At 38.9% G+C, this 24,959-nt stretch overlaps 1 protein-coding gene across 5 annotated transcripts in view; it reads left to right on the top strand.

The window, feature by feature from the left end:
• The first annotated feature begins 916 nt into the window (after positions 1-916).
• Positions 917-24,959, top strand: part of LOC136864203 (tyrosine-protein phosphatase 99A) — a 423,374-nt gene continuing 399,331 nt past the window's right edge. For 2 of the 5 annotated variants that reach the window (XM_067140884.2, XM_067140885.2), the window contains exon 1: positions 920-1,359. In XM_067140884.2, the coding sequence (XP_066996985.2) occupies positions 1,278-1,359 (82 nt within the window). In that variant the 5' untranslated portion in view covers positions 920-1,277. Of the gene's footprint in view, positions 1,360-24,959 lie in introns of all 5 variants that reach the window. The other 3 variants (XM_067140883.2, XM_067140882.2, XM_067140886.2) reach the window with 3 other exon arrangements.

The following is a 24,959-nucleotide window of genomic DNA, read 5'->3' on the forward strand; positions in this document are numbered from 1 at the left end:
ATGATTAAAATTGTCTCTGTCATGTTGTTGGGTCAGAACGGCTTTTAAGCCCAATTATAACATTTGTGAAAAAAGTATAGCAAGTCAGTTTGTTTGCAGCTTAAGGAATTGTTTGATAATTAACATATTGCAGCCTCAACTTGTGTTGTAAAACTTTCAGGTATTCAGCCCTGACGTTTTTTTTTTTTTTTTTTTTTTGCGTCGCACCGTCATAGATAGGTCTTATGGCGACAATGTGATAGAAAAGGCCTAGGAGGTGGAAGGAAGCGGCCGTGGCCTTAATTGAGGTACAGCCCCAGCATTTGCCTGGCGTGAAAATTGGAAACCACGGAAAACCATCTTCAGTGCTGCCGACAGTGGGATTCGAACCCGCTATCTCCCGGATGCAAGCACAGAGCCGCGCGTCCTAACCGCGCGGCCAACTCGCCCGGTAACTGACGTAAATGAGAAGACAACATGAAATAAGGAAAAAAAACACGGAAGGGAAATGTCAAGGTCGGTAATGATCTCCAGTCTGGTTGCAGCAGATGTTAGGCGTGCTAATTGTGCATGAATGAAATGCTTCGGACCAAGCGACGTGGAGAGACGTATCATTGAAGTCTGGAAACTGATAACCCAAACAAGAGACAATGCATCCATTGTGAGAAAACTACTGTGGCACATCTACTGCACAAAGAAATTCTAACGTATTCAACATGAATCTGGCATCTAAGAAGACGACGGCGAAGAGGTCATTTCTTTCTCCCCCCTTGCCTTAAACCGTACCTACCGATTGTAAATATGATACGGTATACTGCGCCCCTCTCCTAACAGTACGGCCCACGTCCGAAGTAATTAGCGGGCGACACTGCTCAATCGACTGCATGCCGGGGCAATTTCTGAAGTTCAATCTCATGAAAGTGATTCACGTAGCTCGTGGTAGATGGCAGGAGCCGACAGTAAAGGATCGCACAATGTCGTTGTCTGTACAAAGAGCATAAAGGCCATAAGCGCCAAGTTGAGTGCTGTTTGTGGGTGGGAACTGACACTTATCGTGTGTAGAGTGGTAGATCAAAGATGCAGTTAACAACGTGCACAGTGCAGGTAAAATGCAGCGACACACGAGCGATTTTTAAAATATCTAAAATGGTTCGTCCATACATGATCCCCACTCTTCACAGGGAAGGAGTTAGCCACTTTCATTGAAAAGGGCAAATATCAAGGAAGTAAACATGGAGGAGATAATGACAAGAGATGTTTAACCTAAGTGTCTTCCGAGTGAATCCCTTAAATCCGTCATGAAGTGTTGTGTACATCTGTCCACGGGTCTACTCGTGTGTCTTTTGCTACAGGCGAGAGGAGAAAAAGAAAACGCTAAAGGTAGATGCCTTTGTCAGAGTACTGTACTTTGGTTAATGGTTTTAATATGTGTTAATTGAGAGGTGAATATTTCTGTCCATTATTTACCATATCTTTCAGAGCCACTCTGCACAAGTTGTAAATATTGTGGTGGACTCGACCTAATCAATACCTCCCCGTGCCTCTTGCTCCTGGATCAGCCGGCTCCATGTGTCCTTGCTGTTCTGCAATAAAAACATTTCAGTTGAAGTTCAATTATCAGCAGGACTCCAGAATAATTCATTTACATCCCTATTGATTTGCAGACTATTAAAGTACCCATCAGTATGATGTCAATTTTTGTGGTGCAGTCAGTGTGCTATTTTATTTTTAAATGCCCTATACATTTTATTTTGTACTGAAATCTGTATTTCCCATTTGTTTTGCATTAAGTTAATAACATCTCAGGAGTTCTTTATTGGAGACTTACATATACAGGACACTAGGCCTCTAACATCAGAAATTGCTACGTAATTTTGTTTTGGCAATGTGATATTTGCCTATTAATGCCAACTTGAAACGTTGTTTTCAGTTATGCTCTCCTGTCAGTGTTATTTGTCCATTATATCGTCATATAATATAGTAAAAAAATAACCTATAATTTGTGAATTAATTTCTCATTTTAATACATTTATTTTCTGTCATCTCTAGGCATGGATGCTGTACCAGTTTATTCCAAAATGCTTTCTTGAGAATATGAAATGATTTTTTAAAAGAAATACGCACACATATTAAGGAATTCGTCAAATATGTTTTGGTGAAATTTACCCTTTAATGTAATTGTGCGAAGTTTCTGGACCAATGTGTTGATGACCCTCTTCCTTTTCATGTTATGACAAATATTTTTTGTAACAGAACCTTGCATAGGTCACATTCACTTGTTAATACTTGAACATAAATATATAGGCCTATAAAACTTTCAAATAAATTACAGTTGACAAACCCACAGTCGAATCTTTACGTTAAACTGTTTTCTTTGCTTTGTATACTTTCTTCCTTCACATTCTTACATATTTACTAGGCTATATGTTTATTGTCTCATTTATATTGGTTAATGAGAGGTCCAATATTCATAAAGATCTAACCTATAACATCTATGACCTTGCTACCCATTAGTGCTTGGTACTCCAACTTCCATTACCAGTTAAACATTTAAAATGTATGTTAAAAGTATGTCAGCTTCCCGTAACTGCATTTTAGAACGGTAGTTGACATTGCAAAGAACATTTGTTGCGTTATTGCTACAGTAGTTTCTTGGCTGTATATCGTAAATATCTGTGGAATTGTAGCAACTCTCAAATTAATTTTGTGAAAGTGAAGAAACAAAATGGACCTAAGTAGCAGACTGCAGCAGTGTCAAAACTTCACACATCCTGAGAATGAACCTAGTCATTCATAGTACTTTTCTTCCATTTTTCTTTTCTACAAAATGATTAGTAGGCCTTATCATGTTAGTGTCAAGGTAATATTTAAAGTCTTATTTGTTACTTATTAAAATACTGGTATTGCAACTCACTGTATTTCTGTATGTAACCTACAGAAGAAACAGTACCCTTCATCTTTTAAATTGATGTTAGATCATCGGTGGGTAAAGCACGCATTGTCATTGAAGAAACAGAACCTTGTATGTCACCATGCTCTTAAAATAAATAAATAAAAGTGGCAAAACAGCCTCAAAAGGGCCTTGGCGTAGGCTACCAAGGGACCACTGCTCAGACCGAAGGCCTTCAGATTAAGTTACGAGGTGTCGGTGTTGTCAGTACAAGTCCTCTTGGCCGTTATTCTTGGCTTTGTAGACTGGATCACAATGTTCTTCCTATCCATTATGTTCCTGAAGACTGGTCACGTCCCCAGCCACCTATGGATATGCAGTCCATTAGAACAATTTTCGTTGTGTTCATTTTCCTGTGCTTATGTAGGCCTATCAAGGAAAACAAAACTTATCATATCATAGGTAGGCCTACTCGATGAATGAACGTTTGCGTGATTTATTTATGCACTCCTACAGTGTAATGTATTTAAGGTTCATTTTCCTTTACACATTACCCCCTGTGGGTGGGGGGTGCAGATGAAGAATACACCCACGGTATCCCCTGCCTGTCGTAAGAGGCAACTAAAAGGGGCCCAAGGGCTCTCAACTTGGGAGCATGGGCTGGCGACCACGGGGCCCTTAGCTGAGTCCTGGCATTGCTTCCACTTACTTCTGCCAGGCTCCTCACTTTCATCTATCCCGCCTGACCCCACGGTATCCCCTGCCTGTCGTGAGAGGTGACTAAAAGGGGCTACCAAGGGATGATAGTATTAGAACCATCACACAAGGAACACCATAGGTTGCCTTTACTTGCGAGTAGTGATTAGTAGCAGCAGAGAGTGGTTCACTGTGGGTTTCCAGTACCCGTGACTAGTACCATTGTGAGAAACACCGTGGATCTGCATTGCCTGTGATTAGTACCCACTATATGAGGAACACCACAGGAATACCGGCGCTCGTGATTAGTACACCTAGCTGAGGAACACCATCGGTTTGCGTTGCATATGTGTGGCGCCATTATGTGAGAAACACCATAGGTCTGCGTTACCTGTACGACGTACAATACTTGTGAGTAGTACCATCATGTGTGGAACACCGTGAGTGTACGCTACTTTTGATTAGTACCCCAACATGACAAATACCATGGTTCTACTTTACTAGTGATAAGTACCATTATGAGGGGCCGTTGACCTGTGTTTTGGACTCCTTTAGACAACAAGCATCCTCGATTCAGGATTGTAGGCGCTACTTTAGAAGTGGTCCCTTCGTCAAGCATCCTCAATTCAGGATTGTAGGCTCTACTTTAGAAGTGGTCCCTTCGTCAGTAATACTATTTTTATGATAGTTTTTGGGTCGTATACACTGATTGTTTCAAATTCATATCCATCCATTCGTTCTTCATGACATTTTTTATTTTGGTCAGTGGATGATTTTGAACTTTTAATTTTTTTATTTCATTTCGTACCATCAGGGGCCGATGACCTAGATGTTAGGCCCCTTTAAACAACAAGCATCATCATCATCACCTTTACACATTCACATACCGAGCTCGATAGCTGCAGTTGCTTAAGTGCTGCAGTATCCAGTATTCGGGACATAGTGGGTTCGAACCCCACTGTCGGCAGCCCTGAAGATGGTTTTCCGTGGTTTCCCATTTTCACACCAGGCAAATGCTGGGGCTGTACCTTAACAAAGGCCATGGCTGCTTCCTTCCCAGTCCTAGCCCTTTCCTGTCCCATCGTCGCCATAAGACCTATCAGTGTCGGTGCAACGTGAAGCCAATAGCAAAAAAAAAAAAAAAAAACATATTCACATAAAAAAATGAACATGTCGAACATTGTTCTGATGGACTGCATATCCATATGTGGCTGGGAGGCATGACAATTCTTAAGGAACATCATGGCAATAACATAATCAATTGTGACATATGAGGTATTGTTTCTTCACCAATGATTTACAATAATTATTACAGACTTTAGAGACTGAAGAATCTAATAAGCAATGATATTTTCTTTCTGTTCTTAGTTAATGAGAGAAAAGGCAAATAATGAACTCTGAGAAGATTGATTTACGGCAAATAAATCTCTTCAATTTGAACAGAGAAATGTTAGTTGAACTATACCTCATAAATATGTTTCTCTGAACATAAAGAGAGGAAAGAAAATTCTGAACAGACTGGCTAAACATTAGTTTGCCACATAGTTTAGTCTGTTTTTCACAGTGGAACAATTGCCATAGTTTTGTAACATAGGCCCTAGTGCAGGTTACAAACATCTTTGTGTAAAGTTTCTAGAATTTACATCCCGTGATGACATAATCAGTAGCACTTGACTGGCAGAGATGCATGTTCAGGAAGGAAAAAATGATGTGAAACAATACTTCAAATAGCACATCCTTCCTTTATGGTTGCCAGGGATGCAGCCTGCCCTTAGAAGTATCTTTATATAGAAAAATGAAAATGGAGACTGTGTCATTCTGGGAATTCTACCAGTTTCTGTGGTGCCTATTGGCTGGAGCAGTTTGCTATTGTCTCCGATAAAGCGCATCATGTATGTCTGCAGGGTGCCATATTCTGTGAAAATAACAAAACTGCAAAGTTTGAAAGTGTTTTTGTGTGTGCTGGATGTATTTGTGATGTGAATATATATACTGGAGGAGTGAATTTTACAGATTTCTTTTTGCCATACCAATGGTCTTGCTACTAGCCAGTGGTCTAACAAATCTAGGCCAACGGTCTTACCACTAGCCAGTAGTACTGCAGGGCATACTAGAGGCCTATGAGCTGGTTCGTACCTCTAACCTGACAGCTTATGCCCCCAGACCCCCTATGATTGTCTCCAGGCCAATGGTCTTGTCACTAACCAGTATTCTAACCAAACCAAACCAATGGTCTTGTCACTAGCCACACATACATTGGCAGCCTTGTATGGCGTGTTATGTCGTTATGCCATATTGGATTCCTAACCTATCTTTTGCACACACACACACACACACACACACACATACACACACACACACCCCTCCCTCCAACCTTAGTAAAGTTTTACTGCATAACCATATGACATTGGCCCTTACATTTGTTTTAAATGACTATAAAGTCAAATCTGATCAACCCCTCGTTGGTGATGTCATTTGTGCAACTACTACAGAATAGTATATTTGGGGTGAAAGGACCTCTGTGGCGAAATGAATGGTGGTGACTGGGGCAGTGATAAGGATAGTAAGCCAAGAAGAATTGGTCCAACACACTACAGATATATTACAACAACCTGGTGTTCTGACAGCTATCAGCACATGGCGCCGAGCAAAGGTGCGGAAGCGCTGTGTGTCACATGTTCTGGCTGGTGTTTCTACAATCACAACTAACCCCTCTCGCTGTGCGCTAGGCACCATGGAAAGTAATATCCATGTAAAGGAATCATGATAATGTAATAGTGTTGTTGTTTGAGTCATCAGTCCATAGACTGGTTTGATGCAGCCCTCCATGCCACCCTATCCTGTGCTAACCTTTTCATTTCTACATAACTGCTGCATCCTACATCTGCTCTAATCTGCTTGTCATATTCATATCTTGGTCAACCCGTACCATTCTTACCCCCTGCACTTCCCTCTAAAACCAACTGCGAGAGTCCTGGGTGCCTTAAGATGTGTCCTATCACTCTATCTCTTCTTCTCGTCAAATTTAGCCACAACGATCTCCTCTTATCAATTTGATTCAGTATCTCTTCATTCGTGATTCAATCTATCCATCGCACTTTCAGCATTCTTCTGTAACATCACATTTCAAAAGCTTCTATTCTCTTTCTTTCTGAGCAAGTTATCGTCCATGTTTCACTTCCATACAATGCCACGCTCCAAACGAAAGTCTTCAAAAACATCTTTCTAATTCTGATATCAATGTCTGAAGTGAGCAAATTTCTTTTCTTAAAAAAGGCCTTCCTTGCTTGTGCTAGCCTGCATTTTATGTCTTCCTTACTTCTGCCATCGTTAGTTATTTTACTACCCAAGTAACAATAATCATCCACTTATTTTATGACTTCATTTCCTAATCTAATATTTCCTGCGTCACCTGACTTTGTATGACTGCACTACATTACTTTTGTTTTGGACTTATTTATTTTCATCTTGTAATATTAAATACCTTATAAATAAAATTCTAGAGGTCCACTGTCTGTAATGTTATTTATTTCACAAAATGTTCATGTATTTATTCGTTTTTGGTCAACCCGAGATCATATCAATAGTTTTTAGCTTTTGTGTCTGTCTGTTCCACCATCATGTGTAAACGGCTGAATAGATATCAACCAAACTTCATATTTAGAGTCTGCTCATCCAGGAGCAGGTTTCGACATGCATATTGTTTAAAAATCACTGAATAGACGGGGCTTTAAAGAAGACTAGAAGAGTATTGTTCAGTTTTCTCTTACGCTCTTCATTATATGTTGACCCAAACTTCATATTTAGAGTCTGTTCATTCAGGAGCATGCTCCGATATGCATATCCTGTAAAAAATCAGTGAACAGACTGGGGGTTTATTGGAAGAACAGAAGAGATGTTTTTCAATTTTCCTTTATACTATTGAGTATATTTTGACCAAACTTCATATTTAGAGGCTACTCATTCAGGACCAAGATTTGATATGCATATCATTTAAAAATCCCTGAACCGACTGGGGGTTAATAGGAAGACTAGAAGAGTTTTTTTCAATTTCCTCTTATGCTATTGATTATATGTAAAATCTGTGGACTATATGTGAAATTTTTGTTATGTACATAATTTTGCTTACTCTTCAAATGACGGAGAAAAATACTATTTTCTATGGGCTTCATGCTCTGCAGCCGGTGACGGACACCCTCGCACGCCTACAGTTAATTGAAGGATCCATAAAAGGAGAAAATCAGAGGATACATAATATTTCTCTAGGTTCGAAACTTAACCCCACCCTAATGTATCTGAACACCGTAGAAACGTGAGGTAGAACCTTTCCTTTGGTGTCTGTCTGCTGTCTGTCTGTTTGTATATTCCTATAAATGTGGAAAACTGATGGACTTATTTCAACCAAACTATTTATTTGGAATCTACTCACTCTTTATTGTGTTATCAGGTGCATATGATGTCATGGTAACCACATAGAGTTGGTATTTATAGGAAGATTATTCTCAGATATTTTCGTTAACGTTAGATGTATCAAAAGACTGTATATGACAAATGTTTGAGAATATATTCTGTTCTTTTATGCCATGTACGTATTTATCGTACAACGGATAATAACACAGATGGCTACGAAAAATTGGATATTTAGTCCAAGGCCCGTGGAGCATGTCGTGCACATTTTTGGTATTGTAGATATTAAGAGAGGTATCATCAACGTCAGAGCACCACGCAAGTGGTCAGAGATACAATATGCAACCTGAGAACCACTGAGAATTTTGCACAAATTTGGACCAGGAGCTGTACCGTACAATAAATTAGGAAATCGTCCTCAGTCTCTCCCAAAGTTGTTCAGCTTTATTCTGTTTTCGTTACTGCCCCAGGCTGTCGTAGGAAAATATCATTTTAACATGTTATATTAAACATGTGAATAGAGCCATGTTACTTTGCATAAATACCTGGAGGAAGCATGTAATCTACTGTAAATTCCCGTGCGAAGAATGGGTATAAATGCTAGTTGTTCATATTAGTCCAAGGTGGATCAGCAGTAATATTATCAGTTAAAAGCAAAGGAGCCTTTCTCGTGGACAGTCGAGATTTTAAACGGAAGCTAAATCACACACCATGTCGCATAACTTGTCCAAAAAAACAGTGTCCGAACGGTTCTGATAGCTAAGGTACACCTTTGACAATAACTAACAAAAAGGAGCCTTTCTCGTGGACAGTTGAGATTTTCTTCTGATGACTCAGGATGCAGAGCACAGTTCTCTGCGAAACGTAAAGAATTTCACCTTATTTTCTTGACACGGCATAAGCCCAAAAGCCTATACAGTATCATGTCTATAACATTCTGTGTTAGTGCAAAATTAAACAAGTAGCAAAAATATATATATATATATATATATATATAAACCTGGGGGACTTGGGATATCTTATTCATTAGTTAGAAGTAACAGACATGAAAGCAGCATAAATAATTGCTGGTAAAAACAGATGGGAACAATGGCAGGTTGATCTCAGAATGGGGAGATAAATGCTTAGTTTGAAATAAACTCAGTTTTTGAAGTTTTGTACCTAAACTGGCTTTGGTGGTTGGTTCACATGAGGCAAATGGAGGAGGATACTTTACCTAGGAGAATAATGGACTCTGCCATGGAGGGCAAGAGAAACAGAGACCAAGGCAACATTGGGTAGATTAACTTTGTAATTATTTAACATTCCACTGGTCGCGCCAACTCTTGTATCATGAGTAGTCGCGTGGTGTACAACACATCTTTTTCTCTTCTTTTTAGCACCATTTTGGATTTCAAACCCTTGTTATTGATGTTTTTGGAATGAATAAATATTTTAGATAAGTTTTAAGGTTGCAAACAATTATTTTAATATATACGAACAATTTTGTGTTTATGGGTTTTACATTTTTTTAAATACAACTAACTGTCAAATATTTGTTCTCAGACTTTTGGAGAAGTTATTAGTAGCTCTAGTATATATAAAAACAGGTATTTACAGGAGAAACCTTTACTTTTTACACCAATTGAATTATAAATTTGAAAACACATCTATGAATAATCAATAATGGCTCTCTCTTATTCATTAATATTTTATACTATGCTGCAAAGAACTCGTATTGATAAAATAATTGGCAACTTGCTGATATATTTAAGTCTATATTGAAGAACAATAATATTGTTGACAGTCATTGTTGACATTAGTTTATTTGCAAAATCGTAACGGTACTTGTACTTGGCAAACTTTCAGTTCTCTTATTAGAGGCACTGCTCACAGACATTTTTCAGGTGATCAGCACACACACATTTCTATTGCACTGTTTCCTTGTAAACTTGCTTCTGGCTCTGCCGCAGATGTGTTATCTCCTGTGGGTAGCATCTCCTAGTGGACTGGCTTCTGGCTGAGGTTGATGTTGACCTGCCTCTTCATCATAGAGTTTCAGCAGTAATCTTCCTCTAGTCTTCATTTCCTTTGGTACAGTTTCCAGGCTGATGCGGTGTGCAATTTGTGGCTTGATGAGATCAAACGCCAATTGTTTCAAAAAATATTTCCAATAGGGTTATCCGATGCAAACTTTTGCCGCTAGATGGCATGAGTGTACTACTCGGACTAGAATGAGATTAGTCCTAGGTTATGCATAGTAAAGTTATGAATGAGAATATGGATGATGCGAATAGTGCCGTATTTAATATTTGTCCGAACATAGATAAAATGAATATGAACACTTTAAAAGAAGAGTTGAGGAAGCGAGGAGGGAGAGTTGGTGGTAATAAACAAGAGCTTTGTCAAAGGTACGATAGAGATGTTTTACACGCTGTCTGTGCGAAAGTATTTTAAATAATAAATACAGGGATATAATCAGTACCGTACACACTGGCACTATAATTATTTATGAATGTTTGTTCTATTTAGATTGTGGGCTTATATGAAAATGGGAATACATCGGACAACGGAGACACCAACAGAAAGTAGGGTTACCAGTAGGCCTATATTTCCAAGTGACATGAACTTTAAAGATTTATCAGTCTCCTTTCTGCCTCATGTGAAATTATCACATATTCACTTGATGGACTACTTCGTTTTCCGAAAATCCGAGATCGATGGAGTTCCAGTGAAGAATTAAAAGTCGTTATGTGATGCCGGATATAATTTATTTAATGAAAATTTCATTAAAATCATTAAGTGTGTGTTTGAGAGTGATAGGGTATTTGTACTGTCTTCTGTGAGATCACAATTCACCAAAAACAAAGAGTACACTGTTAAGTTGACACTAGATCGCTGTGGTTCTGGCATTCTAGCAGCAAGTTGTGAGTGTGTAGCAGGTATTGGACCCAAAGCCTGTTGTAAGCATACTGCTGCCCTTTGTTATTCCCTTGAATACTTCAGCAAAACTGGTTTGATAAAATGTTCAGAAACACCAACTGACGTTTTACAAACATTTCACCAGCCTGCACGAAAAAGGAAAGTACATGGAAGTCCCGTTAAAGTGTCAAATCTGCCCATAGCAACAGGTTCACGGTTATGTTTTGATCCAAGACCAGCCTCACACAGAAACAAGGAAGGTTATGAATCATATGTGAGACATTTAATTGAAAATTCAGGAATGAAACTGTCTTATTTGTCATCACTTCCCAAATCAAATGTTAACATCTTGTCTGTTGCACATGATCATTTTTATGGAACAGACACAAACTCAAATTATTTATCTGAGTTAGTGTCTGTCTCTGAGGATGCCATAAAAGATATAGAAAGGGAAACAAGAGGGCAATCCAGATGTGCACTATGGTACAAGGAAAGGAAGTACAGGCTAACTGCAAGTTATTTTGGTAGAATATGCCACACTAAAGATGCCAAAACTTTGGCCCATACAATAATTGCAGGTAGTCAGTACCAAAATAAATTTATGAAGTGGGGTTTGGATAAGGAATGTCTGGCAAGGAGGAGGTATGAAGAAATTACAGATCATAGTGTATCCAAATGTGGGTTGATCATTCATCGCACCAAAAACTATCTAGCAGCAAGTTGTGATGGACTCATTGGGAATGACAGTGCTGGAACTGAAAGGTGTGCCAAGCCATGAATATGACAAAGTATCTGCCAGTATTGCACCTTATTTAATTGAGGACAAAGATGGCATACATTTAAAGCAGTCACACAACTATTATTTTCAAGTGCAAGGACAGTTGTTTATCACTGATAGACAGTTCTGTAGTTTTGCTGTCTACACAGCTGTTGATATGGTAATCATAAACATTGAGAGGAATGAGGAGTTTATTCAAGAAATGCTACCACAGCTTGAGAAATTTTACTATGAGTACTTTATTCCAGCTTTAATGTAGAACTAGGTCCATGAGCCTTTGGTATAAATGAACACTAAATGAACAATTATATCATGCTTCCAGCAATTGCTCACTTGTAACGTAATATAGTCTACCTACCATATTTTGCTTTAGTAGGCTTCATTTTATTGTAAATAAATACATAGGCTACTACCTATCACATGATTGATCTCCTGAAATTGCACAACATGTAACATACAAAAATAATCCTACCTGACAGAGGAACTTTGCTTATGTGAAGCTTTGTTTGTAGAATTTTGTATGTTTTCCCTAAGCCTATAGCCCTTTCAATGTGTATTCTTTTGGAAGCAGTTCTCCTTGTCATGGTATTTTCCATGGTGGAGAACTGCCTTTTCCCTTTCAAGAAGGGTGGAATATTTACACTTACTCCCTTTGAGCAAAGTAGGTCTTGAATTTGAAATCCTCAGTCAACCATTACTGAGTCACCTTCTTCCAACAAGTCAATAATATTAGATTTTATGAACAACTGCCTGTCTGAAACTGATCCACCATACGCATCTGATATAAAACACACAAATCCTGGTGGATTTATTCCAATCAATACCTTCACAGTGTTACAGTTTTTGTACGTAGAAAATGTATCCTGTTGGGCACTAGAACTCTTAGGATTCATTATTGGAATTTCAGTACAGTCTAAAATTACTCTTGTGTTAGGATATTGCTTCTTAAATTCCATAGGGGAGTTTTCCCTCACAGTCTTCTGATCAACCCAAATATTTAATTCTTTGAACTGGCAATACATAAAATTTATCCATACAGAAAAAAATTCCTACTGTTGTTACATTTAAACCAAAATCATAAACAAGTTCCTTATCTGTTTTGGCCATTCTCAATTTCATCATTGTTAAAAAGAAACAGTATTCTGGTGAAATTGGAAATACCTGCAGACTAAATCTACCCCTTCCCAGGGCTTGAAACACTAAATAAAAATGATCTCTGTTGTCAAAACCTGTGAAGAGTTGCACTGCACCTGATATTGTTAGAAGTCTTTCAATATCAAGTACACCCTCACTGTCTTTGGTTTGGCATGCAACATCCCTAAATAAGTTACCAGTACCGCTTGATAATGGAAGGTTCATATTTTCATTAACACTAGATGACTGACACTCTTCAAATGCTGCTATAGGTAAGTCATTGGTGTCCAGAAGCACAGCTGTGTCTTGCCTTGTCATCAGATCATCCTCCTTCTTTCCTCTGTTACGTGCCCTAACCTCTCTCATCTTTACATCTGAGCCGGTGTCAAGAGTCCAGGGAAATACAGATGGCACTGCATGTACTTTCAACCGCGACCTTTCACCTACAAAATCAAAATATTCATAGTCATTCGAACGATAATATAATTGCAAGTGGCATGTACCTCTCTGCTGTACCTCTACACACACTTTAACACATTTAATTTTAAATAGACTATAGGCGTACTAGTAATCATTTATATACTTATCTACGTACCTAACGTCGTTCTATAATCATCGCTCCTAAAATGTGCTGAACAGACTCTATCATTCTTCGTAATCTGGCTCAGTTTAAGATTCTTCCTTCTGATAGAATGTATCCACTGTTTTCTAAGTTTCACATCCTTCGGAAACTGATGGAACGAAAATGGCATGCCTCGGTTTTTGCACAATGGCACACAAAGCAGTAATCTGGCATTTTTATTGAATCTCAGGATACCACAATAATACTTATGAGTCAATTAAATGACAGCGATATTCTAACCTTCAAGCCCTGGAACAAATGAAGGTGGAATGGTGTAGTCCGAGTAGTACACGCGCGCTACCTATTGGTACTAGTTCAGGATAACCCTATTCACAAAGTCGAGTTTCATGTTAGCCCTGTAAATAGTGAGAGCGCTTACTCTTCCTAAATTTAGGACATGAAAAGATTAAGTCAAAGGCCATCTCTGCGAGTTTCTTGCTGTGTCATATTGTCGAGGCATTTTGTCCAGAATGTATATACCAAATTTGGTATTGTTGTATGTTGTTATAATGACTGGCTTTCTATCCTCTTCTGTGGCTGGGTTGATAGCAGCATTGTAATAATGCATTGTTGAGATGGCTAGCACAGCCTTTTTCTTTTTGGGTACATAAGAGACCAATGTACAGTTCGTTCGGAATCCAGATAGACTACCTTTTACTTCCCTTGTTGCATCAGGAAGAAGGGGACTTCCACACTTGTTTTTCCATAGAGTACTTACCAAAGTTAGTTTTTCTTCACAAAGCTTTATTGTCAAAGGCACTGAAGAAAATCAGTTGTCACAAGTATTATTTCGGGTCGTCCCTGATATGGGCTGTACTAATCTTAGTACTAAATCTTGTGTAGCGTTACTGGCTTTAAAAGGGCCAGCTGGCACGTACACCTCAAAATTTGTGGTAAAAAAGTTGGATGTTGAAACATGGGCAAAGATTTTTATCCCGTACTTCGCAGGCTTGCTAGGCATATACATCCGAAAGGGCAGTTTCCTCCAAATGCCACCAGTTGTTCGTCAATAGTGAGATAGCCTGTGGGTTTGTAGGAGTTCTTACAATTGCTCACAAACCTTTCAAATATTTCTCGGAAAGCAGTTGGTTTGTCCACTGATTTTCGTTGTTCTCTGTTATGTATGTTGTCAAATCTGAGGCAACGTAACAAAAATCTAAACCTGTTAACACTCATAGTTAGATAAACAGCTTCAATCCCAGTACCCAAAGAATTATCCCACATGTTGAATACATTTCTCCTGCCAGCTCCAGCAAGATAACATGCCAATCAATGCTCTTACTTCTTGGCAATCTGTGGACTTAGCATCTCCCTCTCTTCCAAACTGAGGCCTTACTTTTTCAATATAAATATTTGTATATTCAACTATTTTCATAATTATTTCATTATCAAACATGCACTCAAATGACAGTGTGGGTGTGTTAGCATGTCTGGCATTACCTTGAGGTCCTGGCCGGTGAAAGTTTGGAATTATGTTGTGTTTAGGAATGCGGGAAGACTGAGATACTTGTGGATCTAAATACCACCTTGTTTGCTTATCATTTCCCAAGTAAAACTTTGGATTTACAAAAGGGCGTTGTGTAGGTGTTTCCTGAAGTGCATTTTCAACATCCAGATCCATATTTTCAGCCACGTCCTCCAATGGTACTTAAATGGGGTTTCTTCTTCACTAAACTTGTCGGATCGGTCGAAGCAGTGTTCTTCCACATGGTCTTCTTCCAGTACATTCCTGTCTTCCACATCAAGTATATTGCCATTGTCACCCTCAGTTTCCATTTCCACAACACAAAAACCATCATCCTCATCAGTTTCTTCAAGCCAGCGACTTATCTGCTCGTGATCACGTTCACTCATTTTAGGTTCTATGTTTGGTATCCTTCACACAAGAAAGGTAATCATTTCACAAACGATAGCTATTTTATAAATAAAATCCACGGAGTCAAATGTCACAGAGCGAAAAATACAGTAACGAGTTTAGTCGTGCGCTGTACAGTTATACACCAACAATGTAGAGCTGCAGTAAATTGTTTGTCAATAATTAACGCGACCACCACGAGTGCTATCGCCATACTGACAGGAAGATAAAAAGGTGAGGGGAGGGTAGACAAACTTTGAAGACCATAGGTGTTGCCAACTGTCATCTGTAAACATAACAATTTACCTGGTGTACACCTGTACACTGCGTGACTACTGGAGTGTTATAAATAAGAAATGTGGAAGTTAACAAGGGCACAGAGCTAGTTGCAAATAGAGGATTGTGGAAGTGCATAGTTAATTCACAGGCACTTGCAGACTGAATGCTGAAAGGCATGACAGTCCTTAATGAAAATGTAGGTACACTCAAGTCTTGATTAACCGGGATAATGTTATGTTTAAGGCTTCCTGGATAGGTAAAATCTCGGTTAACCCACAAAAAGTTAAAAAAAGAACAGGCGTTTTGAAAGTACAGTTAAAATGATAACGAATGATACTACTGTATTGTTTTTTATTAACTTATCGAATACGTTACAGTAAAAGTAGCACTTAGCACAATTAATAAATTGAAAAATGAACAGCACTTTTCATTGAAACTAATAAGGAAAAGAAAAATATTCATACTACCTAACTTTACTGTTTCTGAAAACTATCAGTGATGGTTTTCTGCTTTTGTGCTGAGAAACACTTTTACTTTATTTTGCTTCTCAGGTTTCTTAAAACAAGTTTTTCGGTGATGAGAGCATCATCCTGGCCCTCGATGTACTCCAGCAATGATTCAACATTTGCCGAGGCAGCGCCTTGCGTAACTATTTGTTGTGCTTGTGCGGCGCGAGCAGCTGTTTCCCCCTCCTCATCACTTTCACTTCCCGCTCCCTCCCTGCCCTTTACTTTGTCAGAATCTGTTCGTCTGTCAGCTCTTTGTAGCCTTGGTCGTTCTGGTCTCTATCGAACCACTGATGAATATTGTCTTCGTCAATTTCCTCTCCACCTGGGACAGTTTTTACGGCTTCAGTCACTGTACTAACTGTATCGGCTTCATCAAATCTGAGAAATACATCGTCTTCAGAAATATCTGGGATGATTTTTTCCCAAGACCGCAAAATTGTCAGTGGTTTTTTTATTTTTATTTATTTATTTATTTTTTTTCCAAGCCGAAGAATCTCATAAATAGCATTGAGAATTGTAAATTCTTTCCAAAAAGTTTTGAGATCATTGCTCTCTTCATTCCTGTTTTGAAGAAGAGATGACCGATAGTTTCTTCTCAATGCAGATATTATGCCCTGGTCCATAGGCTGGATTATTGCAGTGACATTAGGAGGCAAAAATTTCACAAAAATGTTGCTATCTGCTGATTTTAAAACGGTTTGATTTGGATGCGAGGGCGCATTATCTATCAAAAGAATGGCCTTTTCTAACAGTCCATTTTACTTCGAATATTAAGAACTTCGGGGACGAAGTTATTGTCCAACCACAGTTAAAAAATCTCACTGTTCATCCAAGCAGACTTTTGGTTCTAGTATACAATGGGCAAATTTTTGACCTCTGTACCTTCGAAAGAACGAGGTTTTTTGCTTTTCCAGTGATGAGTAAAGGTAATTTATGAGTGCCCGTTGCATTCGCGCAGGTCATAATTGTCATCCTTTCTTTAGATGCTTTATAGCCTGGTGCACAACATTCCTGTTTGAAAGCAAGAGTACAGGTTGGTAGGCATTTCCAATACAGGCCAGACTCATCTGTGTTGTAAATTTGTTCTGGGACCATACCCTCATCCGGGACCAATTTTTCAATATCCAAATTGGACTGTTGAGCAGCTTCTGTTTTTCCACATAACAACTCGCCTTTTACACTGATATCATGGATGCCATGTCACTGTTTAAAGTGTGTAAACCATCCAGATGACGCATCAAGATCAACCTCCATCCCAAGAGCTTTGAAGAAAAACTTTGCTTTAGTCATACAGATCGGTCCCGATACTGGAGTCCTTTTAGCTCGCTGCTGTGAAAACCACTCCAGCATGCATTGATCAAGCTCCTCAAACGTAGATTTTTAAAAATATTTTTTTGGTTTGCCATACCACTGTTTGCATCGGACAAACAAGCAAATGACAGAAGTTTGTCTTTGTTGCGTAAAATATCCCGCATGGTAGAATCACCAACATTATATTGGACACACGCCTGTTTAACAGTAGAACCTCATTCTATATTTTGTACAATATACAGCTTCTGTTGATTCGTCAAAACTACATGCTTCCATTTGTTTGCAATTATTTGCGAAATGGAATGCACTGAACAAAAACAAGACAATGACTGTGAGTGGGGCGGTGTGGAGTGGAGCAGGTGCTCGCGGCCTGTGACACACCAGCTACAAATAACTTCAAGGTCGCGTCACCCCAGCTACTATTACAACTCGGCAATATTATCATGACCCTTTATAATTCTGTATTACTGTAACTCCTAACACTCATCCAATTTTAGTGTTTTTTGGTATCGCGGTTAAGTCGCAACATGATTGATCCGATTACTGTAAATCAAGAGTTGAGTGTATGTGTTTATTACTTGAACGTTTTTCAATCCATGTCCATTGTCCTATGCTTTGAGCTGTAGCAGTCATCTACAGTTGCAAGTACCTTTTTTATTACCTTATGTGCACTGAACTGAGAGAGAATGTTCAGCTCTCTTAAAAATAGCCTTTATTTGTTTTGTTTCTTCATAACAGTTGCCAATAGCTGGGTTGTGTGGCTCAGATAGTAAAGTGGTGGATTTCTGAGCCCAGTATGGTGGGTTCAATCTTGTTTCAGTCCAGTGGTATTTGAAGATGCTCAGATACATGCAAGCCGTGTGTCAGAGTCTACCTATCATTGCCTTGGTCTCCATCTGAATTCTGGCATCTTGTTGTCTTCAAAAACCATGAAGTGGAATGTAAAACCAGTAACATTATTGTAATAGCTAACAGCAGATCTCTTTTCTTTGTATCCTTTTACCAACTTCTGTCATGACGACAGAATTTACCATGCCTATATAGGCCTTGAAATTAAATTTCTCAGGTTAGCTTTGTGGCAGGAATGCAGCAGGGTTCAGCCCAGTCTTGAATGCATGCTGATAGTTGGCCTACAAGTTGCAGGTGGGTGCTTTCTCATGGTCTTTCATTACGGAATGATGGGCTTAGTGTATTACACACGTGACAAAAGCTCAGCGAGTGCTCTCAGATTAGGTAATTCCATCAGTTGGATTTCTGGCAAGTTTCATATACTGGGTTCAGAAGTGAATGAGTGATGTGATGAAATGACAGGGAGTTATAAAAAACCCACCTTGACCAGGGAAGCCAAAACACTTAACGGAAAGGGCCCATTGATGCCTTCAATGTGTTTTGAAGTCAAACCACCGAGCTTCATTAGAAACTGTAGCCATCTCGAAATAATGCTGGTACTCATACCATATAATGACATTTGTCAATTATAACTCATACCATTCGTCGGGAGGCTTTTGCATTTGGATTCTATGGGCGAGCTGTGGCACAAAAACCAAAGATCACTGAGCTAAACACTCGTTGCCATTTACTGTTGTGCAAAACTCTAGAACATTGGAAGAGCATCATGTAGAGTGATGAATCATGCCACATGTTGTTAGTGTTGGCTACTGAATGCATGATTTGAAGCAGTGTATCGAGTCCTTCAAGTGTCAGAGTGAATCGATTCACAGGAACGGCGAGCTCACGGCTCACTAGCGGGACACTGGACATTGGCAGGGAGCCGAGCTTCCGCTGCAGTGAGACAGTGAATCATGGCACACCGAAAGAATCGTGGGCGCAAGCACGGCTCCTTATAGGCACACTGGACACTGGCGGGGAGCCAAACTTCCTCTGAAACAATACATACAGAGCCATGGTAAACTGAGAGAATCGTATGCTATAATAGACTCTCGAGCTTAGCTCATTTGAAAAGAATACCCACTTGCATTCACTGTCCTCTTCTTGCAGGGAGGTTTAAATAAGAGATGGATTTATTTGCAGTGTTAAAACAGTAGTCAAAACATAATTCTAAAGTGGCTAGTAAGTAGGTAGGCTATTAGGTTATACTATTTATTAGTTTAATGAATCTTAGTATTATAACTTATTTGATATTTTACAATTAATTCACTCGACTCTAGCCTGCCCTATGACTATGAGTCATGCTCATGACCACTCAAAAGTACCTGTTTTATATTGGGAAGAACGGCTCGGTATTCTCTCAGTTCATACATCACATCGTTGCACAAGACTTCAATCATATGTGGGCAGTAAGTGAGCCGACTGACGCAGTAACTTAACCAACAGTATGTTGAATCAGAAAACCAGTGGGCTACTGTACATCTCGGGTAGCCTGGCGATTTAAAAAATCTTCTGCTGATGGAAAAATATGTATTTTCAAAAATGACTGAGCAAGTGGACGTGCGGTTAGTATCGCGTAGCTATGCGCTTGCATTCGAGGGATGGTGGGTTCGAATCCCACCATTGGCAGCCGTTAAGATGGTTTTCCATAGTTTCCCCATTTTCACACCAGGAAATGCTGGGACTGTACCTTAATTAAGGCCATGGCTGCTACCTTCCTAATCCCAGACCTTTCCCATCCTGCGTCGCTGGAAACCTTTGATGTATTAGAGTGACTAGCACTTTTTTCTAAGAAAGGAGTTCATAGTATGAAGACCAGATGGCAGCAGCGAGCACTGAATGCTGTTGCTGCTGTCTTACCAGTCTTACCAGATCACTGTACCGATTCAGTAACGTGACGGAATCAAATGAATCGATTCAGTAAAATGAATCGAATGTCCCATCACTACATGTTGTGGCAGTCCAACGAACATGTCCATGGCCATACGGTGCGTGAAGTTGCTGGATTTGTTGGTTTTTTCAGCAGACAGTTCAATGTGTCTACAAGCAGTGGTGTATTACATGTGGCCATTAAACACGTCAGAATTATGGTCAGATAAATATCCTGACTGAGATGGACCGGGGATGCATTTCATGGCTTGTGAATTAAAATCACTTCCAAACCCAACAGGAATTGCTGCAGTTAGTGAATGAAAGTTCGTCCCAACCTGTTAGCGCAAGAGATTTCTCCAGGGATGACTATTTTCTATTTCATGGATTCACCACTTAAATGGTAGCAGTTTGAGTTTATGAGCATATACAGAAAGGAGGTTGAAGGTTTCAAGACCCATTCCTCCATCTATTCCTTAATTTGTGAGTGGTCACGTGAAAAGAGACCTGAAGGGGAAGTAATAGGTTCCCATCGGGTTCATTTTTGCGTGACCACTCACATGTGTTACTTTTACCGAATTACATATTTGTCTGTTACACTCAGCATGGTAGGTCAAGTACTTCTAATATATTGCTGAATCATTGCCATGTCATATAGCTGCTATACAGGGAAAATAAGGAAGACCTTAAAACTATTAAACTGGTGGTCATAATTCAGTGATTATATGGCTTATAGTTCTCACCCTGCCATCCCTAACATGGCAATTGTCCTTTCTAGAACAATTTTGTAATTTATAACACAGTTTTGTCACTTACTAAAATATCTGTGGTTTTCAGAATGCCGAAAATGCATATTAACTAGGAACCTGTCACACAGGAAAGCACAATATATTTTATGTATCGTAGGGAAGCTATAACTTCTAGTTTGCATACTCAGTATTAGCTGCTAATGGAAAACCTTGTCCACTGGAGAATGATGGACTGTTTAGCTTTGAGTGGTGCCAGAACTATCTTTTAAGTGGAAAGATGATCAATAGGTGATAAGAGTTACTTTTCACAGTGGTCAACATCAGATTTACAAAATCGTCACGGCAGAGTTTTAACTTTCTCCTCGAGTAGTGAATGAGAGTTCAAAATATTGTCAACTTTCTCATTGAGCTGCAATTGAAGCATGGGTCACCGGATTGATCAGAGATCACTGTCTAAATTAAAAGTGAACTACTTCGGTGTGATAAAGCATTTGCTACAGTTATATTTGTATAGTAAGGTGATTCAATATGCTTTCTTCAAGAAGGCAGAACCTGATATATCAAAGAACTTGATTTTTCAGCAGGCACTTTTAAAAGTTGGTGAGCTCACTGAAATTCATATTGTATTTCAGTGACCTCTAAATTGAAATGACATACATTTGTAAATGTAATGAAAAGAAGGAACAAGTTTTATTCCTATTTATTCAGCAAGTTCAGAGAACAAATCACTGTTGCCTCAATACCTATGTACTGAATATATCGGAATCTTTATATTGGGAACAGCATTTTCTACGGGTACAATCAAACTCTTCACTGCGCAATCTATCATATTAGAATTAAAACCAGAAATTGAAGTTTTTGACATACCGGGTTTTGCCTTAGTACAACAGATATATCTGATCATCTTGAGTGGTTTGCCACACCAATTTAGCATTTTGTTTATTGAAGTGAATTTTCATGATGGGTGCTGTAACTAGCCTTTCATTCCATGAGCAGGGAATGTTGTGCATGCGAATGAGATGTGTGTTGCTTTGAATGATGTCAATCATGTTATATTTTACTGACCTCGAAGTGGGATAGGTTCCCCTTAAGTGATTTCTATGTTCATTATTTATTCAGTGAAGCAAAAAGAACTAAACATTAACATTAGAAGATCATTTGACAGTTATCAGAAAATGTTAAACATTCGTATTAACAAAACTTTGTCAAAAATAGGCTGCTTTTACTCATTTGTGAAGGCTTTCCCTGTCTGAAACCTTTTGAAACTGCCTCAACGTATTGGCTGCTTTGAACAACAACAACAACAACAACAACAGTGCCGCTGCCACCACCATCCTCATTTCCTTTATCCAGAAGAAGAATAGAAGAAGCAACATTCCATGTAGTACAAAGCTAACTTTCCTTCAAAGATATTTATTGAATTTTGCTTCAAGGATGTACCAAAATCTGCTAACTTTTCAATATTATGAAATGATTCTAAAGTTCTTGCAGAGAGAAATGTGCTCTTGTACGTTTTATAAAAATGCAAATAATAGTTCAAGGAACAAGAAAGCATTTAGAGCATCCAATCTCAGTGGTGCAGTCAGATAGGTGTCCTGCTTTTCCCAAGATAGCAAGTTTGATCCTAACCAAAGTGGTGACATTTGAGGTTATTTAAATGCAATAACTCATTCTGTTGCCTTCTGGCATCTAAATAACTCTTGTGAGACTAAATGTCAGTACCCCAGCATGTATGGCAATTGAAGTGAGATTAAACAAAGTAACATTAATGAATTGTTGATATTTTTTTTATTGTTACATATGTGATTATGTCCTGTGTGGTATAGGAGTTGTTGGGTCATTCAGTGGAAAGCTCGTAGCTTCTTTCACTGCCTGATCAGCAGTTGAGCAACATTGGACTCCTATCCCATCTACATCAGACCCAATGAGTAAGTGATGCCACTAAGGGACATGTTCCCATGCAGCAGTAACAAACCGATCAGCAAATTTTAGCAACCAATCAGCATTCAAGACCTTAAAACCAATCTCCATATCCAATCAATCATATTTAAATCTTTCTTTTTGAAATAGTTCGCGATGTTATAATTTGTTTCCAGAAAGATTTGGAAATGGCGGCACTGGAAGTTTGGAGCAAGAAAACTCAAACGCCCTACAATATGTTCCACAACTATGTTGCACTATTGTACCATATGTAGTAACAAATAAATGGCACACAATGAAAATAGTTTTCCCACACAACCACTCACTACAGTAGGGTCTTGTAATCTACTCTTGACTTACATTACTCAATGCTCCTGTTTCACACAGTAACCTCCAACAGTAGCACAGGTGTGTGCTGTAATTATTGTCATAATAAGTCTAAAATGCCCCTGAATAATAGGATAGTCATGGCTTTTGTTTCATTTAAGTGAAACTTAAGATGCTCCTAAATGCTTTGCTTGTTGATTTCTCAAAGGAAACCTCATGAAAGTGTCCTGTACATTACACAGTCATTGTTGGTATAATTGATAGTCTAAGCAAATGGGAAAATGTGCCAAATATTACATGCAGTGAAGTTATAGTGGTGAAAATAGAAGGATTGAACTGATGGTGTTGATTGTTGTTTTAAGGGGAAGTGCAACTAGGTAACCATCCCAAACAGGTTGATTTCCATAGGAGTACATATTGAGAGAACCTTATTTTGTATGTAAACATTGTCATGTTTATAGCCGATGCTGTTTTGCTTTTACACATTTTCATGGAAATGATTACATGGGTACTGCAAGATATGTACAGAATCAGAAACACTATCAGCCCAATCTTTCTGTTTTCCTTTCGAAAGTGTCCTTTGGTCATAAAAAACGGAGCACATTAATTTTTTTATTCTTTTGTGCGGTCACAAAACTTATTGATGCTTTCTTAGCTGATTGACCTCCAAACATTAATTTTGTCGAACCTCGATATCTCGAATCGCCTCAGGAGCTAAATTTTATTTAGAGTTATCAAAATTTCAAGAAATAGAGAATTCCTGTTTTAAATCATGTATGTCGACACTGTCGCAGAGAGATAAAAACACCTTGCGGATGTCCACATGGTGAACTGCTGCACACTACTCGCCATCATACCATCAGGTCCCTGATTGCTGATGGTCTAAAACTAAAAGGTTACACAACCTGTGAGTAGGTGCATGGTCACTTGACTGACGGAAGTAACAGACCGATAAACATCATCGCCATTGACCCCTGCACACCAGTAGGCTACATAATCAACCGACTATAGAGTTCGAGACAAATGGAAGAACAACCTGAAGAAGTTGACCTTGAAGGAAAGTGAATCTGTGAAGCCACAGTACCTTATTACAAATACTTGCTTGAGTCTATAAGCTTCACTAGCCTCATGATCGGAAGCCGAGGGACCATTCCCCAGCTACTCGTGAATTTCTTGAAAAGATTTCGACAAGTACTGACCCTCTCCACTTAATTGTGACAGCTGCATTAAAGGGGTCAATAGCCATCTTTAGAAACCACACCTATAGACCTTACCAACCATGTTGGAGCTTCCCTGTTTTCATTTAACTGAAAGGAAAAAAGAAAAAAAGTTAAATTTTTATTGGTCATGGTATCTTTGTCTTCGTGGCAGCCTACAAATGTTGTAGTATGTACCTACGAGTTAATACTGTATACAATGTTATTTAATCAAACAAAGACCAACGTGAAATATTTTATCATAGGCCTATTAGAACACTTAGCATAGCAACTCGCTGAAGACAACACAAACAGTACAGGAACATGAAACCTCCGGTAACAGCTTTGGAAAAAATATCTTTTTTACTATTATGCTTCTTTATTTGTTACATTTTCAACAACAGTTATTGCAGTGAAAACACTATAATTTACATTTGACTGACTGTAGGTAGGAAAAATAGTATCTGTTACCACCTGTCTGCTGACAGTACAGGAGAGGGCTCATGCAGCTCCAACTCTCAGCTGCCTATGATCGATGCACCAGGGGTGGACAGATAAACCACTATGTAAACATACCAAGTCATACCAAGTTCGGCCAAGAGGGTGCACTGTAGTACGTTACGGGACAAGGACACACATACACAATTAA

This window comes from Anabrus simplex, chromosome 2, assembly GCF_040414725.1.
Source record: "Anabrus simplex isolate iqAnaSimp1 chromosome 2, ASM4041472v1, whole genome shotgun sequence".
Taxonomy (NCBI): domain Eukaryota; kingdom Metazoa; phylum Arthropoda; class Insecta; order Orthoptera; family Tettigoniidae; genus Anabrus; species Anabrus simplex.